We start from the raw sequence: 16449 nt of genomic DNA, 5'->3' as shown, positions 1-16449 counted from the left end.
CTGGTGTTGCAAAGGGACCTGAAAGGAGCAGAGTAAAATGCAGGGCTTGATTCCTGGCTGAGATGCCCTACGCTTGGAGGCAGGAAGGAAAGAGGCTGAATTTAAATGACCCACTGCACACTCTCTAGATTTTTCTTCATCTTCTGTCCTACTTCTCAGCTAACTCTGCTGGGATGTGGTAGGACTGGTTGGCACAGGCCATTATAGGATCATATCATAGAATCACAGACTGGTTTGGGTTGGAAGGGACCTTAAAGACCACCCAGTGCCACCCCCTGCCCAGGGACACCTCCCACCAGACCAGGTTGCTCCAAGCCCCCTCCAACCTGGCCTTGAACCCCTCCAGGGATGGGGCAGCCACAGCTTCTCTGGGCAACCTGGGCCAGCCTCTCACCACCCTCACAGCAAAGGATTCCTTCCCCACATCTCATCTCCATCTCCCCTCTTTCAGTGTCAAACCCTTCCCCGTCGTCCTATGGCTCCCCTCCCTGATCCAGAGTCCCTCCCCAGCTTTCCTGGAGCCCCTTGAGGGACTGGAAGGGGCTCTAAGGTCTCCCCGGAGCCTTCTCTTCTCCAGGCTGAACCCCCCCAACTCTCTCAGCCTGTCCTCACAGCAGAGGGGCTCCAGCCCTCCCAGCATCTCCATGGCCTCCTCTGGACCTGCTCCAACAGGTCCATGTCCTTCTGCGTATGCTCCTGCCCCAGCTTTATGTTGGCCCAAAGTAAGCAGATGGATCTTGCACCACTTCTCCGCTGGGAAGGTCCCAGACTCAAAGGCACAGCTCCATCTTTTCGAGGCCACTTCACGTGCAGCACAGAGGATTCCTGTCCAGTGCCCAACCTGCTTTCTCACACCCCAGGCCAGCAAGGACTAAGAGTGCCCTCTGCTGCACTCCTTCTCCTCATCTTTCCATGGCAGCATTCCGCTTGCTGCTTGGGAATAAACAAAACAAGTCTTTTAACACACAAAACAACTCTTTCATATTCTAAAGGTCTTTTTGTGCGGGCTGGGCAGAAGCCTGGTTCTGTAGTTCAGCAGCGAACAGAAAACATCATGCCCCGAGATACAAACGTGTGATATCCTGCATCAATCCCCAGGCGCCAATAAAGCACTACAAGAAACTGTTGTCCTTTATCCATAACCATCACCCCGTAGCTTTTCACTGCCTCGTAAAAGGAGCAGCTCCTCCTTGCAGGAGTTCAGACAGCAGTTTTTAGAGTCCTGAAACTTCAGTTTCTGGGAGCTGGCAGCACCAAGGGCTGGTGATGCGCCCTCAGTTCTGGTACCTCATTGCGCCCAACAGCGCTGAACTTTCCATCCCTCCTGTTCAAAGGAAAAACACCGAGCACCACAAAGCTCCGCTTATTTAAGTCCTCAGCTCTTGCAGCCAAAAAGGAATGGCTATAGGTAGGGAAAAGAGGGGGGAGGGGGATTGTGTCAAGAAAGCTGTCCCAGGCTTCATACTTTTGGAGTTAAAAAGAGGAAAAATTAAAAAATAATAAACCGGGATTTGATTTACCCACGTGGAAAGTAACCAAGCTGCAGGCTGCGCCGGCAGCCCCGTAACCGCCTGGGCCGCAGGAATCTGCTCGTGTTCCCTGGAATTTGGACATTATTTTTTTTTGTTGCACCCATTTCAGCTTGCTTTCCAGATTGTCACTCAAGCGCAGGGCACGCCCCCTCCAGGAGGCTATTTAAAGAGGAGCTGCTGAGCAACTTTCTCTGAAGAGAGAGGAGAAACTCCGCAGGAGAAGGAGTGAGTCAGCCGACAGCCTGAATCCCTTCCCTTCCCTTTACTCGGGATGTCTGGCACCTTGGGGACAGTCACCTGGACCCTGCTCCTCCTCCTCCTTGCTCCTGCCTGGGTACGTATCACGCTGCAGCAGCTCCCGTGGCTGGCCGGGCATTGCAGCTTCTTGCTTTGATGCATGCGAGTGCTTTGGGCTGAATAATTCTTCCCAGCTGCCACCTGCCTCCGAAGGTTTCCGAGGGAAGGCTGGCTCTTAGAGCGATGCAAACACGCTGCGTAACTAAACCGTGCTGGGAGCTGCACGACTGTCACCGACGGATCTCAAAGCTCTTGGCAAACGTGGATGGATTTTGTTTCGCTCCCCTCTGGTGAGCCAGAAGCCAGCTCTGGTTTACGAGGGGGGAAGAAGAGAACAGAGAGAGGTGAAGTCACTGAATTTATGTCACTGCAAAGAATAAAAAGGTCTCGTATCCCCATTCCTTATTGTCACCAGCCTGCCCCAGCTGCCACAGAATCCACCCACGTGTTCCCGAAACCAGTGATCCCGAGGGGGAAATTAGAGCCTTTCAGAGTGGGATTTGTGCCGGGTTTTGGGTTAATACAAGTTATTGACAGAGTGGCTGATTCTGCTTAGGACTTTTGTGTGCTATTTCGGTGCCAGTAAAAGCAGGAACATTGCTGCAGTTATTAATGTATCTGAATTACAGTAAGTGCCTTTTGGATGGGTTCAGAGCCGCTGTACCTTGCACGGGCACTGTGCTGATAGAGGCAATAAACTTGGGGTTGATAAGGTCTGTGGGATTGCTCCTGGCGGCACCCAGTGTGTTCCAGCCCCTTTCCTGCCAGGGATCCTGTGATCTAAGGGTAATTCCTGCAATTTGGGATGGTCTTCTTGATTCTTGCACTGCCCCGGCTTTGGCAGCGTCATGTCGGTCATAGAACCGATAGTGAATCCCGCTGCTGTGACACTTTATTATTGCTCTGAAACGATGTCATTTTCCCTGAACCTGCCTTAGAAATGGGACTTTTGACTTTCTTTGGGCTCTGAGAGTGATGTTTAGTGGATCGAGCAGTGAAGGGAGAGCTGTGGCTCCTGAATCCACCTCCCGTGTTGTTCAGAGGTGGGAGTAGGACCGGGATTGCTGGGAGTGATGTTGGGCTCTGCTGGGCTCAGCCTGGGCCGGTCTCCGCTCGGGCTGTGAAGCGGGGGTACTGGTTATTTGGTTCTTGGCTCTCATAATCAGCCATTGCACAACGTGCAGCAGCAACCTGGGGAAGGAGAGCCTGTGATGGAGGAAGAGCAGGGATTATCCATGATAATTCAGGGTTTGGAGTGTGTGCTTAGCTGTGTTTCGACTGCTTTACCTACTGCCAGTCTCGGAGCGTGGAAGAGAACCAGTTACGTGTTTATGATATTACTGTATGTTTGCAAACAGCCAGCTCGGCTTCAAACCCCTCCTTTCCCAGCCCTTTGAATGCAGTCAGGAGCCCAAACTCATTTTGAAAACCCTCTTTGGTTTGGCCCTCTTGGCTGGTTCCCTGGGTTCACGTGGACGTTGACTGATCTAGAAGGAGAAGTCCTGACGATGCCACAGAGCGGTGGGAGCTCATGTCCCCCCAACTCGAGCCTTCCCGAGGGCGTAGGGGGAAGAGTTAATTACGTGAATACGAAGCAGGAAGAACATTCTCACTTCTTCTTTCCCCTCCCAGGTAACTGGGTTCGGTGCTGGCAGTTGGGAGGAGGCTTGTTCTGGCTTGTCAGCCGAGCAGATGGGACCGGGGAGGCGGTGGTGGAGAACACGAGTGGAAGCAGAGGGAATCCTCGACTCGGAGCGGTTGTGCTCCCCTTTGTCCATCCCTCAGGGGTCCTGGGAGTGACAGTGTCACCCACGGTGTTTGTGATGGGTAGGAGAGCTGCCAGAAAAGCCAGGAGCAGGGAGAGCTGATATTCCAGGCTTTAGCACTTTCTTAAATCGATAGCCTTGATCTCCAGTACTGACTCTCAAAGTTCGCAGAAAGACACTGCTGCCCAAACCAAGGTCAAGGCCATAATGAACTTGAAGTTTGAATCCTGCTCAGTGAAGGTAAAAGTGTAATTTTGGGGACAGACCCTTCTGTAGAGGGGAAAAAACCTCAGTGTTCTTGAAGTTGAATCCCTCTGCACCCAGGTCGGTGGCACGTCATGTGGAAACACTGGTCTTTGTGGGATGTCTGGGCCTGTAGCAAAGCCCTGAATGCGAGTCCTTGCAGTTCCTTGGGACAGTTTGGGCTTATTTCACACTGTTTTGAAACACCTCCTAGAAGCAGTCCTAGAAAATAACGCAGGGTGAAGGGTGCTCCATGCGAATCCAATATAATCTATTATTTAGCTTATTTGAAATTGCTGTGAAAGCAAAATAAGTCAGGGGGAACTCTAGGAAGTTGGTTCCACGTTGACTTTTGACCAGCTGTTCCCAACTCAAGGAGTTCCCCGGTCGTTCAGCGCTCACTGCTGGGTGCGCAGGAGCCAAAAAAAGATTTCAGCTCTTTCTCTCCTCTCCTGGGCTCGTGAGAGGAGCCGGGGTATAAATAGCACGAGCTGACTTTACTCAGTAATAAAACAAAACCAAGATAAAAACAAAATAAGCGAAGAGGAGCCCCAGCACACCCCAGGACCACGTGGACTGGGTGATGGAAAGGCATCAAAAAAATCTCAAAGTATTGAAAAAAACCCCACAAATATGGATGAATTGGGCTTTTTAAACCTTGGTTGTGCTCGCAGGTGGGGGCAATGAGGCAGAGCAGAGTCACCCAGGTCTGCGGTACCTCGGAGATCTCAATCCAGATGTTCTTGTGCTGAAAAGCAGCCGTAATAGGATGAGGAAGTGAAGCCGATTGTCAACAGAAGGTAAAACCAGGCGGGCTAATTTCTTTGGGTGACTTATTAAAGGAAATAAACAGCCCCAACAATGATTAATGCAGACGAGAAAGAAAACTCGGTTGGGTTTAATCCTGTCGCATTCTCTGTTATCCTGGAAGAGGTTGTTTTGGTTTGTTTTTCAGTAGGAGAGCTATTTTGAGAGAGTTTCTTTATATGGCCTGTGGCTGACACTGCATTGGAAAATGCTCGTTGTCATTATTTTTTTTTTTTTAAGTGCATGGATTGCATCTTAATATAGGTCCTGTGTTAGGAACGCTTCGCCTCTTTTATGAGCTCATGTGCCCCCCGCCCACTCATCCATGGCTGAATAACACGTCCCTTTTGGCAGCTGCAGCGGTTGCATCCATGAAAAACAGTAGGAAAAGCGTTTCTGTAATTTTAGTGTCTTTTAATGCCCTTCAGCGGGCGGGAAGGGATCCCTGCGACACCCCAGCTCCCAGCCAGCGGCTCTGAAGCTGCCGTCTCCGAACAGCGGGGCTGCAGCAGGAGAGGCTTCTTTCCAAAATACTTTGCGCTGGAGTTTTCAAGGAGAATTGCGCTGATTCCTGCCGGGCAGGGTGAGACTGGTGAGAGTTAAGATTAAGGCTGATCCCTGTCCCACGCCGTGCGGCGCCAAGCCTTACAGAAACACAGAGCAGCTGGCATCTTCTGACCCCGTGTGAGATCAAGTCAGAGCAGCGGCTTTTGAGCAACAGTCAAAACAGCTGGAAAAGTTTTACTACTGTTATTGGTGACAAACACAATATCCAAGGAAGCTGTTTCACAAGCGAGGGCCGGATGGGGTAGAACAAGTGCAAACAGAGCTGCAGCAAGGTATTTTTTTTGGTGTCTGTTCCAAGTGTTCCCTCCTCCTGCCTGCCCCCAGGCTTTTCCCTCGTTCCAGCTCCTCTCCCTGGGTGGCAGTGCCTGGGTCTGGCAGCGGAGCTGGGAGGGTGATTTCCTCTTCATTCCGGCTCATGGCAGTGCAGGATCCCAAAGTGTTTTGGTGGCATCATAGAATGGTTTGGGTTGGAAGGGACCTTAAAGCGCCCATCTCATTCCACCCCCCTGCCCTGGGCAGGGACACCTCCCACCAGACCAGGTTGCTCCAAGCCCCCTCCAACCTGCCCTTGAACCCCTCCAGGGATGGGGCAGCCACAGCTTCTCGGGGCAACCTGGGCCGGGCTCTCACCACCCTCACAGCAAAGAATTTCTTCCCCACATCTCATCTCAGTCTCCCCTCTTTCAGTGTCAAACCCTTCCCCCTCCTCCTATGGCTCCCCTCCCTCATCCAGAGTCCCTCCCCAGCTTTCCTGGAGCCCCTTTAGGGACTGGAAGGGGCTCCAAGGTCTCCGTGGAGGCTTCTCTTCTCCAGGCTGAACCCCCCCAGCTCTCTCAGCCTGTCCTCACAGCAGAGGGGCTCCAGCCCTCCCAGCATCTCCATGGCCTCCTCTGGACTTGTTCCAACAGCTCCATGTCCTTCTGATGTTGGTGGTCCCAGAGCTGGAAGCAGCACTGCAGGGGGGTGTCCCCAGAGCGGAGCAGAGGGGCAGAAAGACCCCCTCACCCAGCTGACCATACTTCTTTTGATGCATCTACGTGCAAGGCTTGTGTCAGCTCTGCGGCAGCAGCTCCCCTGGAAATTAGGTGTTCTTGAATCCCTCTGGACCATGCGGAGAACTTTAATGGGCAGAAGCTGAACAGAAAACCAGGCTGGAGTTCACGCACTGATGTTTCTGAGGAGGTATCAGAGGATCTCTCCAGACCAAATGGTCTCTCCAGAGCACCTTTCAAGGTCGTGGTTTTACATCTTGCCCAAATCTGGCCACATCCAGAGCTGAGGGCAGCGTATCCGCCCTGAGCTGATTCAGGACCAGGATGCCACAGACTGGGTTACTGGAGTGTTTGAAGTATCCTGGGTTTTCCGGAGAAGGTGTAACCCTCCTTCAGACAGAGCCTCATCTCTCTTTAGCATCTGAAGTGGCGTAAAAGCCAAGGGTGGGTTTCAGGAGGTGCCAGCACTTCTAAATGCTGCTGAGCTGTAGATTCACAAGGAGGAAGGCTGGTTACGCTGTGTCCCCTGGAAAGGGGAGAGGAGGGGACCCATCTCTGGGAATAATAAATAAAGTGTTATTCTGGGGACAAAAGGGGATTTGGGAGCTTTGGGTCAGTTCTCAGCACTGGCTGATGTCGGGCAGGTCCTTTCGCTTTGCTCCTGGCTTTTTCCATCTCGGCACTGGGTCTAACGCTGCTGCTGCTGCAGCTGTGGTGTTTTCTCCTGAGGGGTGCTATGGAAGAGCCAGGAATTGCTTACTGTTAATAATTACTGTTTTATTGCTTCCAGGGAAGTGGGGGGCTCAGCTGCGCCCAGGACTCCAAGCTACTGCTTGTCCCATTTGTTTTGGTCCTGCTTCCCAAGAGGCGTCTTTTTTTCCCCCCCTTGAGCTCCAGATGAGCTAGGGATGAGAAAAATCTGGGTTTTGTGATTCCTGGGGAGCCACACACCCCTCCTCTGCAGCGGGGGGCGAAGGGCGTCTTCCCTCCTCGCGACGGGGTGTCTGTGCTTGCAGCAGGACAGTGTTTTTCATCTCTCTGCCTGGCTGGTTTTGCGGGGAGACTCATTCTCTCCATGGTTTCTCTGCCTTCCAGGTAGAACCGCAGGCCTGCAGGTACCCGTGCCAGTGTCCCTCCCAGCCTCTGCAGTGCCCCGCTGGCACCAGCCACGTCTTGGATGCCTGTGGTTGCTGCAAGGTGTGTGCCAGGCAGCTGGGCGAGCTCTGTTCCCCGCAGAAACCCTGCGATCATCACAAGGGACTCTACTGCGACTTCTCCAAAGTCCACAGAGGCAGCGGGATCTGCTTAGGTGAGAGCTGGACGTTCTGTTATCGTGCGGTTTTTCCCTGCAGACCTCTCAGAAAACCCCAGGAATCATCAAAATTCCCTGTGGAGCTTCATCCGGCGTCAGGTTGTGAGACGTGGGCCCACCCCGCGAGCCAACGCTGACACCGATACACACACAACCTGCTTCCTCCTGCAGGGAAGGATGTTCCCAAAGGCAGGAGTCGGGGTTTGGGGCTCTCCTTGGTTCCCGTGACGTTGTTAGGTGACATCCCCTCACCCTGTGGGTAAATATCAGCAACCTGGACTTAGAGTTGCTTGGAAAATCACCGTGCCTTGCGCCGGAGGTTGGTGTTTTGCACTCGAGTGCTGACGTGCCAGAGGCAAAGCGTGTTTCTGGGGGTGGAAAGAGCCCACCGACTGGTTCGCAAAATAACCGTGTGTGTAGAACGTGAGAATTCCGAGCCAGGTAAATACAAACGCAGACCTGTTTTCTCTCCCGGTGCCTCTTTTCAGCCAGAAATGAAAAATATTTTTTAATTTTTTTTTTGTTGTTTAGTAGCTATTTTTAAAGCATCCAAAAACTATTTTGGTGTAGAGGGGAAAAAAACCCCAGTATTTCCTGTGTCTCCTGGTCTTTGTTTGAAAACAAGACTCCTCTGCCCCTCTCTCTGCTGGGAGCTGATCATTTTTTTTTAAATTCAAGCTTTTCAAAACATTCAGAAAGCTCCAGGGGCTGGAAGGGTGATGTGAAGGCGTTGGGAACCGTTCAGCCACTGCACAGGGCACCTCTGGGGATGCTCCGGCAGCAGAAACCACTCGCACCGCCCCGAGACAGGGCTGTTTGGGGTAGAACTGCAGTGTTTTGCGGTGCCGCGATCACGTACGATTTCTTTTTTAACTCTAAAGAATGAATTTAATTGGTAGGAGGTGTTTTCTCCTTTCTTTTGAGAAGTTTTTAGAAGTTATGGACGGAGGATTTGGGACGTAATGTCCTCGGGTGATATTTTTGTGATGCCCACACGGGTCTCTTGGAAGGTGGGGGATCTTGGAGGCAGCGAAGGAAGCAGAAGGTGGAAAGATGAACTGAATGAAGGGAAAGATCAGTGTTTGTGACGAGAGAAGGGAGGACTCAGAAGAATGCAGAAAAGATGGATGTGATGGGAGCAGAAAGGAGCAGGGGGTGTTCAGGTGTGATGGGAAAACCTTCTAGGTTGGGTACCAGCCTGAACACCATATCAGGAGAGATGGGAAAGGAACCATCAGAGTGAAAACTGCTGTATATTTGTTTAGTGTTATCACAGTATGGACCACTTCATGCATTGCAGGGGAAATGCATGAAGCGTGACCATCAAGGGAGGGGAGGGGTCAAGGGAGGGGATTCTGCCCCTCTGCTCCGCTCTGGGGAGACCCCACCTGGAGCACTGTGTCCAGCTCTGGAGTCCTCAGCACAGGAAAGACACAGACCTGTTGGAGCGGGGCCAGAGGAGGCCATGGAGATGCTGGGAGGGCTGGAGCCCCTCTGCTGTGAGGACAGGCTGAGAGAGTTGGGGGGTTCAGCCTGGAGAAGAGAAGCCTCCAGAGAGACCTTAGAGCCCCTTCCAGTCCCTCAAGGGGCTCCAGGAAAGCTGGGGAGGGACTCTGGATCAGGGAGGGGAGCCATAGGAGGAGGGGGAAGGGTTTGACACTGAAAGAGGGGAGACTGAGATGAGATGTGGGGAAGAAATTGTTTGCTGTGAGGGTGGTGAGAGCCTGGCCCAGGTTGCCCCGAGAAGCTGTGGCTGCCCCATCCCTGGGGGGGTTCAAGGCCAGGTTGGATGGGGCTTGGAGCAACCTGGTCTGGTGGGAGGTGTCCCTGCCCAGGGCAGGGGGTGGCACTGGGTGGTCTTTAAGGTCCCTTCCCACCCAAACCATTCTATGATTGATTCTATGAAATCATCCCTTCCTGCAGAGATCTTGGAGCATCAGGAAGGTAGAGACAATCCCATCGTGAGTCTAGGGTGGGAGAGCCTGAGGGTGGTCGGGTGGCCCGGGTGGGTGTAGGGAGTTGCTCAGCTGCAGCCACTGGAGCCATTTGAGCTCTGCCATATTCCCTGCGGAAAAGGGCAAAAGTCTCCTTGGCTGGGCTTGGCGTTTGGAGGCGGGAGGCGGCAGCGGTGCCAAGCGGAGCTGGTACATAAAGTGTCTTCTCTCTCTGCTGGCGCAATCCCTTTGGGCGCTTTAATTGGAGCAGGTCAATGGGAAATTGAGGTCACTGTAGGGTAAGGAAGAGAATGACAAAATGATTGAGTTTTGAAAACATAGTAAAAAGCCTGGAGCGAGCTGCCATTCCTCGGGTGGGGAGGAGGGAACAGCACGATCCCTCCAGCGGGAAGGGACAGGGCTCGGGCTGAAAAACACTGAAAGAGGATTTAAAAATAAGTATGAATGGTCGTGTAGAGGGAAAGTGGATGGCTTCCACTTCGATGGAAAAAGTGAGGATTGTGGAACTTCTAAGTAGGGGCAACAGGAGTATTTTTATCCCGATGGCATTGAGAAGAGTTGCAAGTCGAGATCCAGTTACAAAGAAGGCATCAGCAGCCCGGGAGGATTGGTGTCCTCTCGAGGACAAGGTGGGACGGAAAGAGGCTCTTGCTCCTTGTTTGGTCCAAACAAGGTCCAAACTTTCTGTCTGAGACAGCGTTCCACAGGCGAGTGGGACTGAGGGGAAAATAGATCAGGTTTCCTGGTAAACCCCCGCAAGCAGCCAAGAATCCTTCATTTTGGTAACTTCCCAATAGAGGTTTGCGTAGATTTTTTTATTTGTTAAATTTTAAGGGTCAGGATTGCAGAAAAGAGCAGCTGATGACAACTGTCCCAAAGCAGGACTTCTGTCCTGTGAACCTCTCTGAGGTTTCAACATTTCATTTCAGGCTGAAACAAAAAAAAGATATCGAAAAAAAGATATTAAAAAGAAATCTCAGAACTTTCCATGAGTTATTTAGAATACTCCTTCGGCTGGGTCAAAACTTTCCGCTTCCATTATATCAAAATGTTTCATCTCGATCTTTATAGTATCTGAAATAATTAGCTGAGCAAAGCGCTTCCCCCCGTGGACACTGTCCAACAAGTATTTTGGGTGAGCTATTGTGAGAGCATCAAGGAAATCTTTGATATCAAATGGAAGTGCTTCAGTTGTTTCTCATCGAAAACATTCCTGAGGTTGGCCTGTGCCTGCAAAACTCTTAATCAAATAAGAGTTTTCTGCTGGAAAACTTACACTGGGAAAATTTTGGCTAATACAGCCGTTAAGAACTCGTGAGTGTTGCTCGCACCCGCGGACTGAATATCGCTCTTGTGTGTCAGATATTGTTGCCTTTCCTTTCGTCCTCATTGAAGTTTTTATGGGGAAGGAGTGAAAGGCTCATGGGAGGGCTGGAGATGAGAGATCTGGAGATCAGAACAGAGAGAAACAGAAAAAGTTGGGGCTGGAAGGAAGAGGAGATTCATGTATCACAGAGGAGCCAAAAAGGTCATAAACCCAAAGTGTTGTTTTCCTTTTGTAGGTACCTTTAGACACGTGGGGAACCCACTGCTCTGAGGATCGCAGAATCACAGATGGTTTGGGTTGGAAGGGACCTTAAAGATCATCTAATCCCAACCCCCTGCCCTGGCTGCCCCATCCCTGGAGGGGTTCAAGGCCAGGTTGGAGGAGGCTTGGAGGGTCCTGGTGTGGTGGGAGGTGTCCCTGCCCAGGGCAGGGGGTGGCACTGGATGGGCTTTAAGGTCCCTTCCAACCCAAACCGTTCTGTGATGCTATAACACTCTTGGGTCAAGGGGGCCAGATATGAAATGTGCCAACTTCTGCTGCACCCAGGGATGGCAGAGCAGGGGAGAGTCCACCTGTGGGCGCTTCTCCCTCACCAGGAGCCCTTCCAGCCCTGCACCATCTGCTTATCTTCTGCTCTTCCCCCTTCCCACAGCTCATGAGGGAGCAACTTGTGACCTGCTGGGCAAGATCTACCACAACGGGGAGAGCTTCCAGCCCACCTGCAAGCTGCAGTGCATCTGCATGGATGGGGCCATTGGCTGCATCCCCCTCTGCTCCGATGACCTGCGGCTGCCGTCCCCTGAATGCCCCAACCCCCGGCGGGTGAAGTTTCACCATAAGTGCTGCGAAGAGTGGATCTGTGAGGAGGGCAGCGAGGAGAACCGCTTCCAAACAGCCATGGCGGGTGAGCAGTGGGCAGGGGTGACAGGGACAGGGGCTGTTTGATTCATAGAATCATGGAATGGTTCAGGTTGGAAGAGATGTTAAAGACCACCCAGTGCCACCCCCTGCCCTGGGCAGGGACACCTCCCACCAGACCAGGTTGCTCCAAGCCCCCTCCAACCTGGCCTTGAACCCCTCCAGGGATGGGGCAGCCACAGCTTCTCTGGGCAACCTGGGCCAGGCTCTCACCACCCTCACAGCAAAGAATTTCTTCCCCAGATCTCATCTCAATCTCCCCTCTTTCAGTTTAAAACCATTTCCCCCTCCTCCTATGGCTCCCCTCCCTGATCCAGAGTCCCTCCCCAGCTTTCCTGGAGCCCCTTTAGGGACTGGAAGGGGCTCTAAGGTCTCCCCGGAGGCTTCTCTTCTCCAGGCTGAACCCCCCCAACTCTCTCAGCCTGTCCTCACAGCAGAGGTGCTTGGGGAACGGGAGTGGATCCAAACTGCCTTTGGACTGGGGGCCCTAAGTCACAGCTGGTTTGGAATTGGGGGTGACTGTACACCGTCGTGTGGGTGCCAAGTGTTGAGCACCGTTAAGGTGAGACCTTCATGGTGCTGCAGAGAGGTCCTCACCCCGTCCGATACCACAGCAGAACTGGCTGGAGCTGGGCTGTGGTAGGAAATGACCCCGTCTTTGCCCATATCCTTCTCCTGCTGAGAGGCTGAGGAGCTCACGGGATGGATCAGACCTTGCTGCTGTTCCTGAAGAGTCAGACCAGGTTGGGAGCAGCCATGGAGCTGCCACGCTTTGTCCCAAGCCCTGAACCTTGCTTTGTGTCTCTTTGCGTGGCTCAGTTTTCAGTGAGGATCCACCACAGAAACCGGAGCTGAATAACCTGCAGGAGAACTGCTTGGTGCAGACCACGGAGTGGAGCGCGTGCTCCAAGAGCTGTGGCATGGGCATCTCCGCACGAGTGACCAACAACAACCCCCAGTGCCGCCTGGAGAAGGAGACCCGGCTCTGCATGGTCCGACCCTGCGACTTCCCCATGGAGAAAAGCAAGGTACTGGGCTTGGGGAGAGGGGACATGACACGGTGAACGACAGGGATAACCTAGTGGGGTACGTGTCAGGGATGAGCCTGTCTCACAGGGTTTGTGTGTGCTTTTTCTGTGTCCTCCTGCCCAGCGATGGAGACGGAAGGTGGGATGAGGTGGACCTTTCTGATTGTCCTAGAATCACAGACTGGTTTGGGTGGGAAGGGACCTTAAAGACCATCCCATTCCAACCCCTGCCCTGGGCAGGGACACCTCCCACCACACCAGGTTGCTCCAAGCCCCCTCCAACCTGGCCTTGAACCCCTCCAGGGATGGGGCAGCCACAGCTTCTCGGGGCAACCTGGGCCAGGCTCTCACCACCCTCACAGCAAACAATTTCTTTCTAATATCTAGTCTAAATCTCCCCTTTTTCAGTTTAAACCTGTTCCCCCTCCTCCTATGGCTCCTCTCCCTGATAAAGAATCTCTCCCCAGCTTTCCTGGAGCCCCTTGAGGGACTGGAAGGGGCTCTAAGGTCTCCCCGGAGCCTTCTCCAGGCTGACACCCTCCTCCCCCCCAACTCTCTCAGCCTGTCCCCACAGCCTGTCCTTGTCCTTGTTAACCCCTCTGCTCTCTCCCTAGAAGGGGAAGAAGTGTGTGCGGACCCCGAAGCCCCGCCAGAGCCTCCACTTTGAGTTTTCGGGCTGCACCAGCACCCGTTCCTACCGCCCCAAGTTCTGCGGCAGCTGCACGGACGGGCGCTGCTGCACCCCCTCCCTCGCCAGCACGGCGGAGGTGGAGTTCCGCTGCCCCGAGGGAGACTTCTTCCAGCGGAAGATGATGTTCATCAAGATGTGCTCGTGCCACTACGACTGTCCCCGAGACAACGACATCTTCCTGGCCACCTACCACCGGAGGATGATTGGGGATCACGTCAAGACGGAGAGGCAGTAGCCCTCTCCCTGCCGGATCCACAGGCCGAGGTGTCCCAGGGCTCTGCTGCACTTCCGTGGCTGTGTCCCAGGACCACGCAGCCTCTTCCCCCTCCATGAGGGGCTGTGCTTTTGCAAACAGCACCGCTCGCCACCAGTGGTCCCAGTGGCCTTGCTAAAAGCCGGGGTGCAGGGGGGGGGACAGTCCCATCTGCCCCAGGCTCCTGACCTTCCCCCGTGGCGGTGCCAACGGTCGGCGAAGGACCCGGGAACAGGCTTGAGCTGCGAACTTGATCCATGTTCCCGCTGACCAGACGGGAGAGTGGATCGAAGCCGCGTGGCTCCAGCCTGTCTCCAGCTGAGAGCTCAGCGGCTACGATTCCCCGTGGCCACTGGCCTTCCAAAACCACACGGAGAACCCAGGGCAGGAGAGGTGGGGGAAGCCCAGGAGGCCGGAGCTGAAGCCGAGCTCTGCAGCTGCTTCCCAGCAGAGCGGGGCTTGTGGATGCAAACCTTCTCGGTGAGGAAGGTGGTCCTGGCCCCGCGCTGGGCTCCTGCTGAGCTTTTCAATTATTGTTTGGCTAATTGGACCCAACAAGTTGGCAAAGCTCCCCATCCTTGTGCCCACCTTTCACCCTCCCACGTCCTTTCCCGTCAGCAGCTTTGTCCCAGGCCGGTTTGCTCCTGGAAAGCAGGAGCATCTCCTGGGTGACCCGTTCTCCGGGCCAGCTCAAGGCTGGGATGTCGGGATGTCTTTTTTTTTTTTTTTTTTTCCCCCCCCGTTAAATTCCTTTCGGCCTTGTGTGCCAGGGAGGGTGACAGCGCCGACGAGGGAACAGCGAGCCGTGTCACTGCAGGAGAGGGAGCGTGGCTCGGGGCCTCCTGCAGAAGATCCGAGCCCAGGAAGGGGGTTCTTGATAGAGGAGAAGATCCGGCCAGGCTGTTGTGTCCCCTGGGGTGCCGGCAGTGTCGCCTGGGGCTGATCCAGACCCGAGGGGCTCTTCCAGCATGAACTGGGGGGGGAGCCAGGCTGAAACCTGTCCCCGGGGTGCTGTTCCTGGCAGTTCCTGGTGCCACGACGAGCATCTCCTGTTGTCCCTGTGGGTGACCTCGTCAGAAACAGCTCCTGGGTGGGAGAGGGGCCGGACCCCAGGGGCTCACCCGGCCACGGTGGGGCTGCAGCTGCGTCTCGGCTCTGGAGTTTTTGCCGGTGGGTCCCGGGGGGTTGGAGGAACGGGACTCGGAGAAACGGGATTCGGCTCCCGTCTCCCCGGGGAGAAGAAAAACGCCCTTCTTTGTAGCTGGAGCAGCTCCCGAGTGAGGGAGGGAGCGGCAGGGAGAGCTGTGTGGAGCCGGGATCCTCTCCTGGCCGGGAGGTTGCCAGCCCGTAGCTCCGGGAGAGGCCACCAGCCCAGGAGCGGAGCCGTGAGCCCCCAGCCCCAGCAGCTCCGTGCCCCTCGGCAGCTCCGCGGAGTCTCCTCAGTGGTGCTCAGTCTCTGCGGATTTTAGCAGGAACACCCAGGGAAAGGCCCCATCTCCTGCCTTAAATCCTTCCTGCCTTTCCCTGCTGGAAATCGTGGCGAATTCCTGCCCCGTTTACCCCACCCGGAGCAGATTCTGGTGCCGCGGGATGATCCCAGCCTTCCATAAACGTTGTCCCACAGCCCCAAACTCCGCAGAAACACCCACTCGGGGCCCGGCCCGGCTCAGGACACCCCCCCACCCCCCCCTTTTTTTTTCCCTCTCTCAGCCCATGGGAGCCCGTGAGCCTTCAGCCTCCCGTTCCCCGGAATCGATTCGAACTGTAAATAATTTATCTGATGTTGTTTCTTTTGATTCTTTTAAGGCCTTTGTACAGCTCCCGCGTCCTTTCGGCACGGCCTTGCTCGGGGCCTCTGCCCCCCCCCCTTCCTCCCCCCAGCTCTGCTCCTCCCGATTATGGGGCTTTTGAGCGTAAAACTCCGCTGAGGTCGCACTTTATTCCACGCTAATAAATCTCTCTTTTATTTTTTATACCCCTGGCAGCATCCCTCTGGGCCAGGCTCCCCTTCCGGCCTTTCCCCAGTGCCACCGGCTCGCTGGGACCAGCGCTGGGACCCTCTGCGAAGCTGGGTGTGGGGTCCTGGTGGGGGGGTGTGTGTGTGGGGTGTGTGTGTGTGGGGGTGTGTGTGCGTGTGTGTGTGTGTCCTCTTCCCCCTCCCTGGTGTCAGTGTCCCACCGGCGCCTCTGCAGCCCACAGCTCCTGCTCTGAGGGAGGGGGTGGGGGGGGTGGGGATGACAACAAGCGGAGCCCCCCCCACCCTCCCCCCCCCGCTTAAGGACCCAGGAATCCTTAATACCCGGTTAAAAATAGCCCCGGGAGCAGATGTGAGCAGGAGCCGCCCATAACGGGGCCAGAACGCGAGGGGCTTTGTGGGGGCTTAACAGCTTACGGGCTCATCCCCCCCCCCCCCCGGCACCGCCGCAGGGGGCACAGAGGCTCTTTCCCCCAAAACCCCTTCCTCTTTTCCTCTCCTCCCCCCCCCAAACCTTTCTCCTGCGCCAAAACCCTTCCTTTTCCCCCCAAACCCTTCCCCTTCATCCCCAAAACCTTCCCCCTGCCCCCAAAAACCTTCCTCCTCCCCCCAAAACCTTCCTCCTCCCCCCAAAAACCTTCCCCCTGCCCCCAGAACCTTCCTCTTCGTCCCCCAAGCCTTCCTCCTCCTCCCAAAACCCTTCCTCCTCCCACCAAAAAGCTTCCTCCTCTCCCCAAAACCTTCCTCCTCCCCCCAAAACCTTCCTCCTCCCCCCAAAACCCTTCC

At 54.6% G+C, this 16449-nt stretch overlaps 1 protein-coding gene across 1 annotated transcript; it reads left to right on the top strand.

Annotated features, from left to right (window-relative positions):
• The first annotated feature begins 1721 nt into the window (after positions 1–1721).
• LOC141474179 (CCN family member 2-like) lies at positions 1722–15660 on the top strand. The gene is made up of 5 exons (XM_074161948.1): positions 1722–1866; positions 7300–7513; positions 11451–11702; positions 12536–12744; positions 13359–15660. The coding sequence occupies exons 1-5, from the start codon at positions 1804–1806 to the stop codon at positions 13668–13670; spliced, it is 1050 nt and encodes a 349-aa protein (XP_074018049.1). The 5' UTR covers positions 1722–1803; the 3' UTR covers positions 13671–15660.
• The last annotated feature ends 789 nt before the right edge of the window (positions 15661–16449 follow it).

The sequence above is a fragment of the Numenius arquata genome, chromosome 21 (genome assembly GCF_964106895.1).
Source record: "Numenius arquata chromosome 21, bNumArq3.hap1.1, whole genome shotgun sequence".
NCBI classification, from domain to species: Eukaryota; Metazoa; Chordata; class Aves; order Charadriiformes; family Scolopacidae; genus Numenius; species Numenius arquata.
Note: the sequence above shows the minus strand (reverse complement) of the source record. Positions and strands in the feature narration are given on the sequence as shown.